Source organism: Sus scrofa, chromosome 12, assembly GCF_000003025.6.
Source record: "Sus scrofa isolate TJ Tabasco breed Duroc chromosome 12, Sscrofa11.1, whole genome shotgun sequence".
NCBI classification, from domain to species: domain Eukaryota; kingdom Metazoa; phylum Chordata; class Mammalia; order Artiodactyla; family Suidae; genus Sus; species Sus scrofa.
The window spans coordinates 40,940,691-40,961,053 of NC_010454.4; the positions used below are offsets into that span (position 1 = coordinate 40,940,691).

Sequence of the window (20,363 nt, forward strand, 5' to 3'; positions counted from 1 at the left end):
ATGCCACAGGAAGCGGCCCTAGAAAAGACAAAAAAAAAAAAAAAAAAAAAACCATCGTTTTAATTTATTTTTATTTTTTGTTATCGAATTTATCACGGATAATATTTTTGTTAATGGAGATAGCAGGCTGGGCTGCGTGTGTGCCCAGTGTGTTTTAATTGATCTACTTTACACTCTGACCTTGTGAGGTTAAAGTTATAGCACCATTTTAACAATGAAAAAAACCCGAGGCTCCGAGTTTATTCAGAAGTTGCTCAGTTTCACAAATTTAGACTATGGAAGAGCTGGTATTCAAATTCTGGTCTTTTCCATTCTGAATACATTATTCTTCCCACCCAAACGAGTGCCTGTCTTGAAAGGCAACTTCATAACAATAATGGTTATTTTGAGAAATTACATTTAGTTACTAATATCTTTAAGAAAGTCTTTTATTTTTTCTAGTTCCCAGGAGCAGTGTTTCCATATGGATATGCATTTTAATGGTGTTATAATCATTACATAGGAATACTTTTGTGTTCTGTTCTCTTGTCTTCATATTGCATGATATGCTTTTCCCGATGCTGCTAAATAATCTTTAAAATTAACATTTATAAACAAGCAAAATAATCCATTCAGTTAATTTCCCATCATTTACTAAAACATCCTCCTGTTATGAGCCATTTTGCCTTTGCTCACATTTTGCTTTTATGAGTAATGCTGCAGCAAAGACATTCCTGCGTCGACCGCCTCTCCAAGCACAGTATTTTGTAGAGGAAGAAACAGGGGATTGGACTCAGGCAGCCTGAGTCTGAATGCAGTTTCTCCCTCCTGATAGTGCTGTGGCATCAGATAAGTCATGAGCCCTTGTTTTGCGTTCCTCGTCTATAAAACGGGAATAAGGGTATGCGTGGAATTAGCAGCACAATGACTATAAACATTGCCCCGACTCATGGCAGATAAGTAATCATATGTCATTTTAGCCCCACTCTCCTCTTTGGAAAACTCCATGGGTAGAAGGTCAGAGTACATATGCTTTTGTGAGTTCGGGAACCTCCCTACTGCAGAATTTCTGTTCAACAGAGTTAGAAGAATTTATGCTGCCACCTGCATGTAGGAAAGTACCGTTTCACCGCAAGCTCACAAGCAATTGGTTTTATTATTTTGGGTGCCCATGGTTTTGCAAGAGTAACGAGTCAGCACTAAAAATCAGCTCTGTGCTCTTTACTCGGGAAGATACCGAACTCTGTAGTCAGAGTAATGAGTCCTAAAGTTTCTGAAGGGCAAAGCCTGATTCGTGGCCAGCAAGGCATATATGTAAGTCCTTCATGACTAATCAATCCTCTTGAACAAGTGACTGAAGGGATAGGAAGAATGTATTCTTGACAGGAAACATTATCTGTCCTGAGCACGGGGCCTGATAGGCATTGCACAAAACCTTCTTAACTGATGATTTTTTTTTTTTTTTTTAAAGGAGGGCTTGTCGTCAGATAAGGAAGCTTAGCAAGATCCTCTCCCAAATTGGATTTGACATATGCCTGGCACTCGGACAGCTGAGCTTTCCCTCCCCGGCAGTTCTCTGCCAGTGACAGCCCAGGGCACAGGGCTTTGCCCGCCCTGCTGCTGACACAGCTGCTAATCCCAGGCTAATGAGTGGTCCTCAGGCAGTGAGGCCGGGCGAGCAGGCAGGGGAGTAGCGGGCAAGCCGAGCTGCTGAAGCCATGGGCTGGGAAGAGCTGTTGTTTCCTAGGGCAGCTGGAGAATGCTGCTTTCCTGGAGATGTTCCTGGCTATGAATTGGACTCGTGCTCTGGATCCTGCCGTGTTCTGGGCATGTCTTAGACAGGATGCTGGGGGCGAGGGAGAAGAGGTTGCTGAGGCTGATTTGATACTATGTTCATTCGTTTAGGCGATAAACGCACATGGAAAGATAAGTCCTCTTAGGGGACTGTCTCCTAAGGATATCTCTTCAGGGTTGTTCTTGATTTTCATTCATTTTAATTTGATTTTACTCGGGCCAAAGATTGAAAAAGACTGGGGCCTAAGGGTACATTGGGGTGATTTACTTTGGATGTTATAGTTCTCCTAGGATGGCTTCGAAGACATAAGCCAACATGTAAATTAAAAAAAATACTATCTCACCCATCATACACACCATAAGCTGACACATCCTCTTAGTCTTAAATCTATATAATATCAGGATATATATAGATAGATAGATAGATGGAATTTTTTTTTTTTTTAATGTTGGAACATCTGGATTCCTGTCTAATCCATGGCAGTTCTGTGATCTAGGATATGCCTCTTAATGCATCTGAGTTTTCATTTCTCAACTTAAAAAATGAGAATAAAGAATAAAAGTATTTAAACATCTTGGGTCCCAAAGAAGAAGACTTAGTGGCTCGTGCACACAAGAAAAGATGCAGGTTTATAGAGCAATGAGATTCCATTTAAAACCTGTTAAATGACAGATATGGGGTGTGTGTGTGTGTAACATTACCAAGTGTCGGGAAGGATGTTAATCCATAAGAACTCTTATTCATTGTGGATGAAAATGTAAATTGGCAAAGCTACTTATTTTGTGGTCGTGTAAATGAACAGTTACATGGTCAAGAAAGGTGATTCTCATACCCTAAGAACCGGAAGTTTGACACTTAGCTCTGTCCTGGAACTTACATGTGCATAGGAGATGTGCATAGGAATTCGTATGATGGCATTGTTTATACACATGCAAAAGTATAAACAGCCCAATGGTGATAAACAGCAGAAGGCAAAAATAATTTGGGGATATTTCTACAATGGTATAGGACCCAGAAGAGAAACTGAATGAACTGGAGCCAGCTTTGAGGAGCTCCCATTGACCACATTTGAGACAATTTGAGCAGCAAAACTTTCACAAATGGTAGTGAGTGATAAACCTTGCAAAAATAGTGTACATGAATACATATGCATAATACATAGATGATGGATAAATCAGTTCAATACATAGATTAGGCGTATCAATACATACATACATGCATATAGGGGAAGGAGGTCCTTGTTTACATTACAACGCTGAGGGCTGCTGCTGGAGCTTGGGAATCATTGTTTTGCAATCATCATGGTAAAGATGAGTCAGAGAAGAGTCATCAGCGGTCACTAGATCTAGGAGGGCATTTGCTGAGAGCAAGATATCGACATGAGTAAGTGTCTTCCATATACTGATTAGTTGAAAAGGAGAAAAATACGTATATACTGAAAAAGCTGGCAGTGCCTGGACTGAATGATCAAAATTAGCAGCACCAATAAGGAACAGATGGACATTGTGTTTTTTCCAGATGTGATATCCTAAGAGAGTGTGTGGCCTTAATCTAATCAGGAAGAAATAAAACACAACCCAAATGGATAACTTTCTACACAAAGATAAAAGGGCTATCTTCTCCAAAAATATTTTTGTCCTAGGAGTTTTTAGTGGTACATTTCGTGACTAGGATCCATGAGGATGTGAGTTCAATCCCTGGCCTTGCTCAGCGGGTTAAGGATCTGGCGTTGCTGTGAGCTGTGGTGTAAGGCCACAGATGTGGCTTGGATCCCACGTTGCTGTGGCTGTGGGCTGGCAGCTGTAGCTCCAATTCGACCCCTAGCCTGGGAACTTCCATATGCCGTGGGTGCAGCCCCAAAATAGAAAAAAAAAAATTATTGTCCTAAAAGACAAAGAAAGGCTGTGGAAACATTCCAGATTATCTAAGACTGGAGCAACTTGACAACCAGATAAGATTTCGTAGTGGAAGAGAGAAAGATGCTATCAAGGACCTTTATAGATAAGCTGACACAATTGAAATATAAATGGTTAAAAGTAGAGCATAAATGTAAATTATGAATTCGATAATTGCAGTGATTATATAAGAAAGTATTCCTCCTCCTGGAAATACACACTTAAGTATTTAGGAGTAAAGGTCTAAGATGTATATAAGTTACTCAAATGTTTCAGAAAATAATTATACACACACACATACATGCAGAGGAAATGGGGAGAAATATTAGCAAAGGTGAATCTTTATAAAGGATATTTGGGTGTTTGTACTGTTTTATTTTTTATAACTCTTGTTATTGTTTAATAATTATTGATAAATGTCCACACAAATATGTGAAAGGTGCAGCTAAACCAATATTTAAAGGGCCAAATGGTAGCTTTGAATGTTTATATTATGAAGAGAAATGTACAATTAAGATTGAAACGTCTACCATAGGAGGCCAGAAAGAAAAACAAGCAAATTAACCTAAAGCAGATGGAAGGAAATAATACAGATAAGAGCAGAAATCAAAGAAAAAATTTTTAAAAATCATAAAAAATCACACATGTTGACAAAGTCAAAAATAAAGATTAATAAATTTGATAAACTGTACAAGACTAAAAAAAAATTACCAATAATATCATAACAGGAATTGAGTGACTGTCACTGTATATCCTATAGACTTTAAAAGGATAAGAAGGAGATATTATGAAAAACCTCATGACAACAAATGCTACCATTCAGATGAAATGGACAAATTTTTGGAAAAACTCAATTGATCAAAAAATCAAAACTAATACAAGAGGATACTAGAATTCTGAATAGCTCTGTATCTATGAAAGATTGTATTTTAAATTAAAATCTTCCAACAAACTGTAGACCTCAGTGGTTTCACAGGTGACTTTTATCAAATATTTAAGAGAGAAAGAGTATCATCTTACACAAACCCTTCCAGAAAATAGAGGAAGAAGAAACATGCCTTAACCCATTTTATGAGTTAAAACTTGCCATCGAATCATGACAAAGACATTACAAGAAAACATTCTCTCTAGCACAGTTGCAAAAATCCTTAACAAAATATTAATAAAACTTTAGAAATATATAAAAAGCACACACTATATCATGATCCGTTGACGTTTATCCCAGAAATCCAAGTTTGATGCAACATTCAAACATTAATCAGTGTAACCTACCAAATAAATAGGTTAAAGGAGAAAAACCATATGATCATCTTAATAAATAGGGAAAAAAGCATTTAACAAGTTCCAACACTCATTCAAAACAAAAATTGTCAACAAACTAGATGAGATCATCTAGCAAATCAGAACACTCAGTCTGGTAAAGGGCATCTACCAAATACCTACGGTTAATACTTAATGGTGAAGCACTCAGTGCTTTCCCCCAAAGGTCAGAAAAGAGGCAAGAAGGCTGAATCTTCCATTAGATATCATATGAAAGCTCGTTCAATGAGGCAAGACAAATAAAATGTGTAAAGATTCAAAAGGAAGAATTTTATACTACTTGTATTTACTTATTTCTATTTGTAAACAAAAGTGTATATAATTTCTGTGAATTTAAAAAATTTGGGAGTTCCCGTCATGGCTCAGTGGTTAACGAATCTGACTAGGAACCATGAGGTTGTGGGTTCGATCCCTGGCCTCCCTCAGTGGGCTAAGGATCTGGCGTTGCCGTGAGCTATGGTGTAGATCGCAGACTCGGCTCAGATCCCGCGTTGCTGTGGCTTTGGTGTGGGCGGCGGCTACAGCTCTGATTCGACCCCTAGCCTGGGAAGCTCCATATGCCATGGGAAGTGGCCCTAGAAAAGGCAAAAAGACCAAAAAAAAAAAAAATAAAGTTTTTTTGGATTCACTGGAATTCCATTGTGGCTCAGCCGGCTAAGAACCTGACTAGTATCCATGAGGATTCAGGTTTGAGCCCTGGTCTTGCTCAGTGGGTTAGGGATCTGGCATTTCTGTGAGCTGTGGTGTGGACAGGCAGCTGCAGCTCCAGTTCAACACCTAGCCTGGGAACTTCCATATACTGATGGTGTAGCCCTAAAAAGACAAAAGACAAAAAAAAATTTTTTTTGGATTCATAGATAGCATAATATTTCACAAGAAAATCATAAAGAGTTAACAAAGAAAACTCCCAGAACTACTGAAGTGGATTGACTAGTATTTCAGGATACATGGTGCATAAACAAAAATCAATTGTGCATCTATATACTGGCAGGAAAAAATTGGGAAATACAATTTTATTCACAATATCTTAACAATTATAGTTAGCAATACATTTAAGAAAAGATATATGCATTCTTTCTACTGGAAACTATACAGCATTGCTAAGAAAATTTTAAAAAGAGGTTAGAAATGGGAGGATATACTGTATCTGTGTGGTGGAAAATCCAATATTGTCAAGATGTGATCCATAGTTCAACATAATTAAAACCACAATTCCAAAAGGCTTTTTAGAAATAGAAATAGATAGGCTAATTTTAAAATTATGTGGAAATGCAAATGATCTCAAATAGCCAAAACACTCTAAAAAGGGAGAACGAAGCTGGAAAACTCATACTACTTGCCTTCAAGATTTAATATAAAGCTACAGTAATTAACACAGTTTGATCTCAGTTTGATGTTGGCATAAGGATGGACACATAGATTAATGCAGCCTGCCTGAGAGTACATATGCATACTTGTATATGGTGAATTAATTTTTGGAAAAAAAAAACCCAACAAATTAATTCAGGGGAGAAAGGAAAGTCCTTTCAACAGATGGTGCTAAAACGACAGAATAACCTGTATGGTGAAAAAAATGAGCTCAATCCCTTACCTCACACCATACAAAATTTAATATTTGATAGATTTGAGACCTAAGTATAGAATTTAAAATTAAAAACCTTTTATCTTATTTTATTTTATTGTCTTTTTAGGGCCCCACCTGAGGCACATGGAGGTTGCCAGGATAGGGGTCTAAATGGAGCTGTAGCTGCCGACTTACACCACAGCCACAGCAATGCCAGATCTGAGCCACGTCTGCAACCTACACCACAGCTCATGGCAATGCTGCATCCTTAACCCACTGAGCGAGGCCTGGGATCGAACCCGCAACCTCATGGTTCCTAGTTGGATGCGTTTCCGCTGCGCCATGATGGGAATTCCTAAAAACCTTTTAGAGGATTTGAAGGGTAGACAAAGATTTCTAAGACAAAATTCCAAAAACATCACTCATGAAAGAAAAACAAACCAAAGCTCTGGTCAACACAATATATATCGTTATGAAAAATGAATACATAGACGTGGAGAACACTTTCCAAAGCATATTTCCGACAAAGAGCTTCTCTTCGGAATATAGAAAGAAACTCTTTCAAGTCAATAATGACATGACAACTCAATAAAAAAGACACGGTTCCTGAACCCCGAAACCCACTTCACAGCAGGGGCCGATGCGGATGGGGAGCAACCGGAATGCCTGTGCACCAGGGAGCGAGAGTGAAATGGCACAGCCACCTTGGGAACCACGGTCAGAATTTTTCATACAGTTTCATACCTCCTCCCTGACTCAGCAATTCCCCTCTTGCATCCAAGAGAAAGGCAAACAAAGATCCACGGAAAGGTGGAATAGAAATGTTCAAAGCAACTTGATTCATGATAGGCAAGAACTGCCAACAGCCCATGTGTTCACGACCAGGAGCACGAATCAACAAGCCGGGCTGTATCCATGCAATAGAATTCTCCTTCGCACTGGAAAGAAGCCATCTGTAGATGCAGCATGGGTGAATCTCAGGGGTAGGATGCTCCTTGCCCCCCAAAGGACACAAATGCCTATATACTCTATGACTGTAGACTCTTACATGCAATTATAGGAGGCGGTTGTAAACGAGGGTCAAAACAGTGGTTTTCTAGGGTGCAGGGATGATGGAAGAGAAAAAGACTTGGGGAAAGGAGGATATTTTCTGTGGAGATGAGTGTTCTATATCTTGGTAGGAATAGTGATACATGATGGGTCTATTTTTAAAAAGTGGATGGTTACGCTTTTGCATTCAAATGTATGTAAAATTTATTTTAAAATAGCATTATAAGATATAATGGAGGGAGCCTGAGGGAAAGTGAGGTGTCAGTACAAGTGAAGCAAGAACGACGGGATATTGATCATCGGACCTGGGTGATAGGTACATGGGAGTTCATTGTACTATTCTGTTTCCTTGTTTACATTTGAACTTTTCCAAAGCAAGCTGTGTGAGAGGCACCATGCGGTATCACTTATACTGAGCTTGAAAACATAGAAATAGAAATATACATTATTTATAGGTTCACCCTTTTGTGGTAAATGTTTTTAAAAAAGCTTGGAGTCATGACACCTGATTTGAGATTAGTGGTCACCATTAGATGTCACAAAAAGAGGGATTCAGAGACCTTTATAATATTCTGTTTAGTCATTCAGTCATCCTCTGTGCACGTGTAGACTGAAGTAGTTCATAAAAAGTGTGGGAACCAGAGTTCCCATTGTGGCTCAGTGGGTTAAGAACCCGCCATAGGATCCATGAAGATGTGGGTTCGATCCCTGGCCTCGCTCGCTGGGTTAAGGACCCAGCGTTGCCTTGAGCTGTGGTGTAGGTCACAGATGCAGCTCAGATCTGGTGTGGCTGTGGCTGTGGCCTAGGCTGGCAGCTGCATCTCCAATTCGACCCCTGGCCCAGGAACTTCCCTGTGCCTCAGGTGCAGCCCTTAAAAGAAAAAAAAAAATGCAAGAACCATCAAGGACCTTTGCCACTAGGCTAATATTGAGACTGGAGAACGGGGTGCTTGTTACCGTGAAAGCTGTAATAATGATCTCTGCCCTGCTGCTCAGCTCTTGGGTGAGGACTCCATAAAATGTTAAATGGAAAAGGTGCTGTGAAAACTGTCAAGGACAGCCAGATGCAGAGACTTTGGGGGGGAAAGCTAGAGGGGCTTCCAGACCTCTGTGTAAGCACACACTTCGTTACTGGCTTGTGGGTTCCTTGAAGGAGGGGTGGTGCGTTACAGGCCTGTGAGTCTCTGGTACTTAAAATAATGCCTGGTATATTTGGGATGCTCCACCTCTATTGATGGGAGGAATGAATGGATGCGTCGCTCATCCCCTTGACCTATACAGGACTGTGGCGGACATCGAGGAGAGGTTAGGGTTGTCTTCATAAGTAATAACAAGGGCTGATGTTACTAACGTTTCAGGCGTCTTATAGGGTTTTGTTAGAATTAATGCATTTAATCCTCATAGCAGTTCTATGCAGTTGGTCCTGTTGTTATCAACTCCATTGTACCATTGATGACATGGCCAGACACAATGATTTCTTATCCAAGGTCACATGACTAGAAGACAAGGGATTTAACCCCAGAGCCCTTAGATTTGACTGGGAGACCCTTAGGCTTCTTCGGATCCATTGAGTTAGGAGGCAGAATCCCAGCTCCCAGGTGATACGGAGACAGCAGTGGGTAGAAAAGCCCAGGAGCGCTCTCTTTCAGGCAAGAGGGGCTTTCAACTTAGAGGGAAAGGTGGGCAGAGGGGCCACTCAAAAAAACAGGTGATCTTGGATTCTGGGGGCCCTCTGCCCTCTTGCGGGTGAGTCTTGCGCATGCTCTCTTCTGAGTCATGAGTTCCCATCATTGTTGAGGTGTCTTTTCGGAGTGCTCAGCCATCGTGGAGGACTGGAGCCCTTTTGGGCTGAAGCGGACCACGTCTGGAGATAACCGCTCTGGATCAACAGAGCCTGCCCTGCGCCTGTTGCCAAGCAGAATGAATACAATCAATGTGTTTTAATAATGAATGAGTGATTAATAGCAACTGCTTTGGAGACTTAGGATGCCAGGAGCCTTACCATACCATGGAGCCGAGTATAAATGATGCCGGAATGCATAATCGGGACGTTAGCATCTGTTACAAACTGCATTATAAACCAGGCTCCGTAATGCCGCTTATCCACACCTCCCTGACATGTTATTATAACACCTCTCTTGAGAATGGATTGGGGGGGAATGTAATACCTATTCATCACTGAACTGATAAAAAAAAAAAAAAAGCAGCAGCAGCAGCATGTTAAACTAAGGTAATGTTATGCACGCCTTCTCCTTCTTCCTGCCCTGGCTTTGAATTTGCACTTCGGCGGCCCTGTGATGCCAGTGCTCCCTGTCCCAAGCATGAGAAAGCGTGGTCCAGCCAGAGGAACCTTGCAAGATGGGTAGCAACTATCTGGGAACTTGAATCTGCTAATGGTCCCCCCCCCAAATGCCGTCCAGGCCCCTCGAAGGCATGCCTGTGTGAGTTGGCTCCCACGTGCCCCACCAGCCACACGTCCCATGCATCCTACCTCCCAGTCTGCACTTCAGGTCACATTGAACTGTTTGCCATCCCTGGGAGATGCCAAGCTCTTTTTTTTTTGGCTGTAGCTGCTGCTCTTGCTATCACATCATCCTCCCGGCTCTGCCAGGCTAATCTCCTGCTCATCCTCTAAATCTCAGCTTACTGTCACTTCCTCCACCAAGCTTGCCTGCCCTCCCTTATCCCGTTTTCCCCATCAGCGCAGATATGACCCAGCAGCTATGGAAATCACTTACGCACCAAGTTCTTGGTCCACCGAGAGCTCTCAGAGAGCTTTCTTACCCACCTGTCTTCCCAGAAGTCGACTCAGGATGGGGCACGGCGTGGGCGTGTCACAAAGGAAGGATGGAGCTTTCAGCTGATGGAGGCCAAGCTTCCAGGAGCGTTTAGAGGCATCCATCTACAGTCTCACCCTTATGGGACCCTTATGAGTGCTCTATCTACACCGCGAGCACCACTGGTGCCCTCTTCTAGGTCTTGGGGAATAGAGTAGCCATCAAAGCCACCTGAATCCTGCTTTTGTGGAGCTGCCGTTTGGGTGAGGGACTCCTGGGGGACAGACCTCACCAGCCTGTGAGCAGTTTGTCTCCCAGTGCCCTCTCCTTGGCACATCTCATCCTTCAGCTCCAGCTCAAGTACCACGATCTTTAGGGAGTTGTCCATATTGGCTCTGGGCAAAGGGAGAGTATTTCCCTGAATTGCAGATGCACCTTTCCCCACGTTTTACCCTTTCTTGTTTTCTTTCATTGGGAATTTGTGCAGCTGATGTCTGAACCGCGACGTGTTCATTTCCTGTGATCTGGTTTCCTTTTTTCTGCCAGCTGTGGTTAAGTCAGGAGGTGCCTCGGCCGGTGAGGGAGGCAGGAAGTACCTGGGGAGGAGGGGGGCACTCCATGTGCTTTGTTCCCCCAGCGGATGCGCGGCTCCCCTCACCTCATTGTGTCTGGTCACATATTTTTCTCCCTTGCTGGACTGTGAATTCCTCAAGGGCAGCCACGTCTTATTCAACCACCATTTTTCTTTAGCTTCGAGCCTGTGCCTGACACCCAGTAAGCACTCATTTCTCTTGGGGACCAAAGGCGGGCATGACATCATGGGGAGAGCGCTCCTGCTCGCCACGTGATCAGATCCGGTAACTCTTTCCTAGGTATCCTTTCAAGTTCACCTCCAGAACCACCTCTGGAGTGGAGAGCCCAGCACGGGCCCACCACGTATTAGCGAGGTGATCTGTAGGTGTTAATTCTGGGGTCTCAGATGCCTGCCCTGCAAAACGGAACTAACAGGGCCCATCTCCTGTGGTTTTTTTTTTGGGGGGGGAGACAAAGCGAGCAAGGCCTTGTGTCATTTCCCACCAAGTGGGTGGCTTAAAAACAGCAGAAATGTATTCTTTCACAGTTCTGGAGGCCAGCAGTCAGAAATCGAGGTGTCAGCAGGGCCATGTTCCCTCCCGAGCTTCTAGAGGAGGATCGTTCATTATCTCTTGTGGCTTCTGGTAGCCCCGGATGTTTCTTGGCTTCAGATAGCGTGCCTCCAATCTCTGCCTTACCTTTTCATAGCCCTTGTCTCTCTCTCTTGGGAGCCCCAGTCACATTGGATTTGGGGGCTCCCCTATTCCAGTTGGACCGCCTTTGCTGAGCTAATTCCATCTGTAATGAGCCTACTTCTCAATAAGTTCATTCTGAGTGGGTGGAGGTTAGGACTTCACCCTATTTGGGAAACACTATTCAATCCATAACACATAGAGTATTTTTTTTTTTTTTTGGTCTTTTTGCCATTTCTTGGGCCGGTCCCACGGCATATGGAGGTTCCCAGGCTAGGGGTCGAATCAGAGCTGTAGCCGCCAGCCTATACCAGAGCCACAGCAACGCAGGATCCGAGCCGCGTCTGCAACCTACACCACAGCTCACGGCAACGCCGGAACCTTGACCCACTGAGCAAGGGCAGGGACCGAACCCGCAACCTCATAGTTCCTAGTCGGATTCGTTAACCACTGCGCCACGACGGGAACTCCTAGTATTTTCTTTTTAAAAAAGTTTTCAATTAGACTTGATGTACATTATCATGTCCATTTCTACTGTATGGCAAAGCGACCCAGTCATACGTCTATACACACTCTCTTTCTGGTGTTATCTTTCATCATGTTTCATCACAGGCGATTGGACATAGTTCCCTGTGTTGTACAGCAGGACAATTTTCTAGTAAATAATCACATCCCGCCACTTTCCCCTCCACCCCCAATGACGCCAGCTCAGCCTACTCTTCCTGCGTCCCACTTTGGTCCCTGCCTCTCTGAAGGGCATTGCTAGGTGTCTTTTGAGGAAAGCAGGTCCTCCTTCCTAATCAGACTGAAAGCTTTCAGCAGGTAAAAAGGTAAAAGATGTCCTTATAGCATCTTAAGGGCTGCTTGCCATATCTTGAGGTCTCCATCAGGGTTTATGGCTGGCTTGGTGACAAGGAAGCAGAAATATCCAGAAATATCCATCACATTTTCTTCCACACTGTTCTTTCTAAAATTCTGCCTCTGGGTCCTTGGAGGGGTGTTGTCATTCTGACTTCAACTAGCCTCATCCTGCGTGCGCGCTGCCAAGAGAAAATGAGTTTAGAGAGCTTGCGTGAGCTCGGTGGTCTTTCTTCTCCAGCCTGACAACCTTCACCCTCACCAAGGCTGCCCTGATCGCTCATCTGGGCAGCGGTGCCTGTCCTGATCCCTTTAAATCCAGTCTTTGCACTGCTCTCAGGGGATCTTTTCCAAAACTGGATTTTAAAAAAATTTAAAGTATATTTGTTTTACAATACTGTAAATTAATTTCAGGCTTCCAGCCTAGCGATTCATTTATACGTATATACATATCTTTTTTTTCAGAATCTTTACCCTCGTACATTACTGCAAAATGATGAGTATAGTTCACTCTGCTCTATAGGAGGTCCTGGTTGGTTATCTAGTTGATATATGGTAGTGTGTATATGTTAATCCCGAGCTCCTAGTTTGTCTCTCCCCCACCCCTTTCCCCATCAGAAGTTTGTTTTCTGTGTCTGAGAGTCTATTTTTGCAAGACATGAATATGATGGCGTCATTTTCATGAAGACTTGGTCAAGCATCCTTCTTGTGTTTTTTTTTGTTTTGTTTTGTTTTGTTTTTTGTCTTTTTGCCTTTTCTAGGGCTGCTCCTGCAGCATATGAAGGTTCCCAGGTTAGGGGTTGAATCGGAGCTGTAGCTGCCGGCCTATACCACAGCCACAGCAACATGGGATCCGAGCTGCCCGTCTGCAACCTGTACCACAGCTCACAGCAACACTGGATCCTTAACCCACTGAGCAAGGGCAGGGACCGAACCCGCAACCTCATGGTTCCTAGTTGGATTTGTTAACCACTGTGCCACTATGGGAACTCCCTGTTTTTGGGGGGTTTTTTGGTGTTTTTTTAGGGCTAGAGACTGCAAGTGCCTAGTATTCTTCCCGGGCACAATAATTGCTGGATAAATCCTTGTGGAATGTTGAATGGATGTAGCTGAAAGAGGTTTAGGTGTGGAGTAGAAAAACTCAAGTTCAAGGAGTTCCCGCTGGGGCATAGTGGGTTAAGAATCTGATTGCAGTGGCCTGGGTTGCTGTGGAGGCACAGGTTTGACCCCTAGCCCGACGCAGTGGGTTAAAGGATCTGGCATTGCCACAGCTGCAGGGTGGGTTGCAGCTGACTCAGATTTAGTTCCTGGCCTGGGAACTTCCATATGCTGCAGGTGTCACCATTATAAAAAAAAAAAGTGAAGGAAAGAAAGAAAAAAGGAAGGAAGGAAAGAGGAAGGCAGAAAGAAAAAGAAAAACTCAGCTTCAAACCCTGGATCTTCCATGCATTCGATTTTTGACCTTGGGAAAAGCATCTAATTTTTCTGAGCTTCAGTTTGCCCATCTATAAAATAAGGGTAGCAAATGCAGATTGGATTCAGGGTGGACCAAAACAGTGCAGGCAAAGGACCTAGTACCATTTGCAACACATAGTAGATGTTTCCAAAGCATCTGCTTCCTTCCTCCCCTCCTAGCTGATGCCTCATCTCTCACGAACCACCTCTCCCCCCATCTCTAACGGCTTCCTCCCATTATCTGCACTTCTTTTCTAACTCTGTGTCTTGTTTGTCCCCTTCTCCCCAAGTCTTCCTTTGATGGGGTTCCCACCGTTTTCATTTTTTTTGTGATTAAAATAAAGCACCGAGGAAAACTAATTAATATTGCAGAGGTGAAGGATGCAGTGTTGCCAGTCCCAGCTCTCCGCTGAGTGCAAACCACTTACAATGAAACCCGCCAGCTTGGCTATTTAGAAGGAAAAGGATTTATTTATCAACAAGAGGGAATACAACCCTTTTATAATGCAACCACCAGCCTGTCTTTGATGGCACTGCCAGCTTCAAACCCCAGGTGCCTGCAAAAAGGCCAAGAGGAGAGTGGATTCGTGCTGAGAAGACTGACAGCGTAGAATCCTTTGGTCCAAGCTGGTCCTGTCCATTGTGCCGCCTGGGGCTCCGGAGCTCTGTCCACCTGGCCATATCTTGACCCTCCTCCCCCTGATGGCACCTGGGTTTGGTCACCGCCAGTAGAAAAGAGCCCTGGAGTAGGAGCCAGGGAGCGGCGGGACTGGAGGAACCCAGTGATCCGTCTATGTTATGATCCCGTTTTATATATGGTGAAACTGAGGATCCAGAGTGGGACATGAGATGAGGAGTTGTTGGAGGCTACATAGCCTGGCTTACACCCAGGACCCTGAACAAGCGGGTGTGCTTTCGTCCAGGAGATTTCTTTGTTGGTCTCACTGCGCAGAGCTGCTTAATCCTGCAGAGCCATGGTTGCATTGAACTGTGGGCTTTTGCATATCACGGCATGAGCATCTCCAAAGCAGGGACCCTGTGGCTTTTCATTCTCTGCACTCGCGAAGCCTAGAACAATACTTTGCACACAGCAGGGATTTAATATTTAGTAAATTAATTGACTAATGCATAGAGTCGAAGACACCCCAATTTCCTCTCGTGTGCCTTGTGGTAAAGTGGGTCCAGTGGAGGAATTCCAGTCAGATGGAACCCGAACTCATGGACTTTGGGGGTAACTTGCAAGGTTGAGCTAAAGCACCTTCCCTTTAGCAATTGCTTCATGATGCCAAGTCATGCCGAGCCCACAGTGGCACCCCTCGAACTGCAGCCGCCTGGCTGACTACAGCTGTCTGCCTTGGTTTCTCCATTTATTATTGTCGTCGGCTTGATGGGGACCTTGTGAGGATCACGCTGGATCCTGTGCCTGCGAGGAGGCAGTGCAGTGCAGTGGTTAGAGGTGTCTGTGTGGCATGCCACCTGCCTGGCTGTGACGTCTGCGAGTTGACCCTCTGGCCAAACGTGTTACCCATTGAGGCCAAATGACAGCGAAGGTCACAGGTTAGCACGTGGCAGAGGCAGGCTTGATGGCAAGTCCCTGTTCTCCATACTCCGTTTATTTTATTTTACTTTATTATTTTATTTCATTTTTTTGGCTCTTTAGGACTGTACCTTTAGCAGCTGGAAGTTCCCAAGCTAGGGGTCAAATCGGAGCTACAGCTGCCGGCCTACACCACAGCCACAGCAATGCCAGATCCGAGCTGCATCTTCGACCTACACCACAGCTCATGGCAACACCAGATCCCTAACCCACTGAGCAAGGCCAGGGATTGAACCCACAACCTCATGGTTCCTAGACAGATTCGTTAACCACTGAGCCACGACGGGAACTCCAATACTCAGTGACTTTTATTTTTGATTTTGATTTTTGTCTTTTTAGGGCTGCACCTGCGGCATATGGAGGTTCCCAGACTAGGGGTCGAGTTGGAGCTACAGCTATTGGCCTACACCACAGCCACAGCAATGCTGGATCCTTAACCCACTGAGTGAGGCCGGGAATCAAACCCACAAACTCATGCTTCCTGGTCGGATTCGTTTCTGCTGCGCCACCAGGGGAGCTCCTCCTCGGTGGTTTTTATTCCACTCCAACCCACTGTTGGAATCGAGCGCCCTCCGTTTCCCGAGGCTGCATCTCAGTCCCACCCACCTCCCAGGGAACATTCAGATTCTTCTTTCCTTCTTCCTGCTTTTTCCGAGAGCCTTCTGCGCTTTGTTCTTCTTCCTCCTGTGATACCTGCTCTGGGGAACAGCATCGCTATCGTATGCTTCCACGTGTCTCATGTTTGACATCAAAAAGCGACCTTCCTGGGGAAAGGGAGGCCACCTTTGTGGCCTTGTACAGGCTGGGTGCTCCAGGGATCTACCAGCAGGGGTGCCTCAGGCTGGCCAGTGGCAGGAGGTTCCCCTCACGTGCCCCAAAGTCTGGAGGACCCTCAGGTTCATCCTATGTGGGAGAGACTGCCTGACTTTGTCCCTTTGAGGAGGCTCCACTAAGTGATGGGAAGCAGCTCTCAGTCTGTAGCAGTGACAGCCTGGGACTCACTGGGATTGCCCTGAACCCAGAGGTGGCAGCTCAGAGTCCTCTAAGTCAAGGTAAATGCAGGTTAAGCACATAAAGGATCCTGGCTATCTGGCAGCCCTTCTCCATAAGGCATTAGTTCTTGCATTGACCTAGTCAACAAATATTTAAAGGACATTACGTAACGCTCCAGGTCCTGTACCCAGGATGGGGCCATAGCGTGAGCGAGACCCTCCTACCTCTGGGAGCTTAGAGTCTAGCTAGACAGGAGCAAAGGAGGAGCCGGTGCGGCCGGGGCCAGTCCCATAGGGCTCTGGGGGGCTTGAGGCAGGTCACCAACCCAGTGTTTCCTGTCTGCAGAGAGAGAGGGCAGAGGTAAGAGCTCCCAAGGGCAATGTCGAGGTGACAAGTCCTAAACCGGTTCCAGGAAATGAGGGATTGGTCAGATAGGTAACAGGAGTCGGATCACGGAGCCCAAGAAGCGTAGCTCAGGTGTGGGGCACGGGGGAAGGTGAGCCCCAGAAAACCAAGTGAAGGCGTCATGGTTGGGGTGAATGACAAGTCTGCTCATTGGTGTGTGGAGTCAGGCGGGAGAAGGCTCACAGCAGCGGTTCCTAAGAGAGAATCTATGGGACAAACATCTCTCTCTTAACAGGGCTCAACGAATAAATTGTGACAGTCTCGGATAGCGAGAGTTTCGGCAGGGAAAAGCAATAAGCCAGAGCTGCACATGTCAAACGTGGGTGAATCATGCAAACATATGTTACACGAAAAACAGCAAGCTGCAGAAAAATATTCTTATTTTATGATACCATTTACATAAAATTTGAAAACATGCAAACTGATTCTGGATGTTGTTCAGGGATAAATAAACATGTGGTAAAAGTCTAAAGTCGTTAGTGGGGGTGATGAAGTCTAAATTCCAGATTAGGGTGACTTCCAGTAGTTCGGCGGGAGGCGTGGTCCTGAACGGGCCTGTGATCTGGGGCCGAGGGGCCGGGGGGCTTCGGCTGTATTGGCAATGCCTTATTTCCTAATCTGGGTGGTAGATGCATGGCTGCTCCTCAGGTTCTGATGTATGCCTTTTTAATGTGTCTCAACTATGGCATAATGAAGTTTATTTAAAAAGCTGAAGTGAGGCAAATGATGTGGATTAGCAAAGGAGGGTCTGCTTTCTACCCTTACTGCCTCTGGGGGTCTTCCCCAAAGCCTTGCTCAGAGGTGCAGAAGCACAAAGTCAGCTACGGGTCCACGAAGCTCCCGCGCTGCCCTCTTTTGGTGCAATGCAATGACTTTGAAGGGAAAAATAGCCTTGGCACTTATGCCGTCCTGGGTACTTAAGTTATTCTTCAGTCCCTTGATGTCCTCCCTATGGGGAAGAGCTGTCATGTGATCCCAGGAGCTGGGGCCCCATCAGTCCCCAGTGGGGCTGCTTCTCACTGCCCCTCACTGGCCACTCATCTGGCCAGTGTCCCCCTGCTTGTCCATGGACGACTCTGACCCTCCTCATTTTTTTGCCTGAGACCTTCTCTGTTGTGTTTCGTGGCCCCCAGACCAAAAGGTTTAACACCTTTTTTTTTTTTTTTGGTCTTTTTGCCTTTTCTAGGGCTGCTCCCACGGCATATGGAGGTTCCCAGGCTAGGGGTTGAATCGGAGCTGTAGCTGCCAGCCTACACCAGAGCCACAGCAACGCGGGATCCGAGCCTCGTCTGCAACCTACACCACAGCTCACAGCAACGCCAGATCCTCAACCCACTGAGCAAGGCCAGGGATCGAACCCGCAACCTCATGGTTCCTAGTCGGATTCGTTAACCACTGAGCCAAGACGGGAACTCCAGTTTTAACTCCTTTGCTCACTGCACAAGGCATGACCTTGTTTTGGGGTCCTGGTACCCGAGACCCACCCTCAAGCCTGGAATAGCACAGCTCCTCCCTGACTTTTCCCTTTCTGCCCCCACCATCGCCCGCATCGCCGCAGTGTACCGTCGAGCCGCCCGCAACCTCCTGCCCCATGGAAGGAGAGAACAGGAACCCCACATGAGCTCTCTTTTCCCTCAAAAAAGAAGTGTACCTCTGTGGTCTCTACAGATGAAGAAACAGGCCCCAATAAAAGCCTGGTTCAGGGTCACACAGCTAACAAGGGGCAGAGCTGGGATCCCAGCCTTTGTTCATCGGACCCCAAAGCGCCCCCACACTCTTTCCTTTCTGTTCATAGCCTTGTGGACATTGATCAGAAAGCTCTCAATGGGCTTTAACCTCTCCCACTTTGACTTAGTCATGGACTGGCTCCAGTGAACAATCTCGAGCCTGTTCTACTACACTCCTTCCCTCATCGGCTTCTTTTGGGGACGCCTTTCACCCAAGAAAGAGACGTGTGGACCTGGGATCCTTTGTCCCCCTTCCCTACAATAGCGTTTCTCAGAGCACGATTCCCCCACTCCCTGATTCTCAGCTGTGTAATCGGAGGATGCCAGACCACTTCTAACTATGGCTGCTCATCTGCAGGCTCCAGCCACAATTTTTTTTTTAATTACTCAGTAAATTTTATTACATTGAGTTGCACAGTGATCATCACAACCCGATTTTATAGCATTTCCATCCAGCAAACTGGGGGTTTGCTATATGGGGGTTTCCATATAGCAAACCCCCGGCCCATCCCCAGCCCCCACAACCTGTCTCATTTGGAAACCATAAGTTTTTCAAAGTCTGTGAGTCAGTATCTGTGCTGCAAAGAAGTTCATTGTGTCCTTTTTTAGGATTCCACATGGAAGTGATAGCATTTGATGTTGGTGTCTCACCGTCTGACTGACCTCACTTAGCATGTTCATTTCTAGGTCCATCCATGTTGCTGCAAATGCCATTGTTTCTTGCTTTTTAATGGCTGAGTAATATTCCATTGTGTATATGTAGCACATCTTCCTTATCCACTCTTCTGTTGATGGCCATTTAGGTTGTTTCCATGTCTTGGCTATTGTATAAAGTTCCAGCCCCAGTTCTTATACAGGCACCAGCCCTGATCCCCACCTGGCAGGGACTGAGGGGAATTGCTTGAAGCCATTTAGGTTTGGCCCACTCTGGCTCTCTCTCTTTACATAAACTACCTCTCCTGGATGTGGACTATCAGGTCCTCATAAAGTCTCTAAGGAGTTCAGACCTACTGCATCAGGTGAAAAGACAAACTCAAGCCAAAAGATGTCAGGTCTATTTCAAACTGCTGGCAGTTTGGGCAAGGGCTGGATGATGAATTACCAAGGCGGTCCTGATCTTCAGGATTGGGAATTGGTATCCTACTGTAGAGCATTCTTGGGTAGAACATTTGAGGGTTGAGGGGCTTGCAGGCATCTCTGCATCTGTCCTCAGTGGGGAAGACTGGGGACCAGGCTGGGAAGTATCAGGTTGGCTTCTGCAGCAAATCAAGCTCCTGGCTCTTGGCTTCTGGTCCTGTGTTCACCTATCACCTGACTGCCTTTTCTTCTCAAAGAAAATAGAGCCTGTATCCTTCCCTTTGACCTAGAGGGATGGGGAGGTAGCCAGTGCCTCCCAGCTGAGTCTGAAGGTTTTCTTGGAGCCTCTTGGAGCAAAAGTGGGCAGAAGTGGGCATGGATCAGGAAAAATCAGTTCAGAGGGCAGAGCCCTCATCAGTTTGGAGAGCCCCTGCTCTCTCAGGCTGAGTACCTGGGGTGCAGCCAGCATGGGGAATGTGCATGTGGAGAGTAGGACATCGCTCAGGCTTTGCAGGAGGTAGGAGTGTCTTAGCCCATCTCCTTTCTCCTTATCTTTGGGTCACCATATAAAGAAACAAAACAGAGACTCCTCCCAGGTGTGAGCTG

At 45.4% G+C, this 20,363-nt stretch overlaps 1 protein-coding gene across 1 annotated transcript in view; it reads left to right on the plus strand.

Moving 5' to 3' along the window:
* Positions 1-3,415, plus strand: part of LOC100627824 (acid-sensing ion channel 2) — a 56,305-nt gene extending 52,890 nt beyond the window's left edge. The window contains exon 3 of the mRNA XM_021067441.1: positions 1,451-3,415. Within this exon, the coding sequence (XP_020923100.1) occupies positions 1,451-1,480 (30 nt within the window). The 3' untranslated portion in view covers positions 1,481-3,415. The remainder of the gene's footprint in view (positions 1-1,450) is intronic.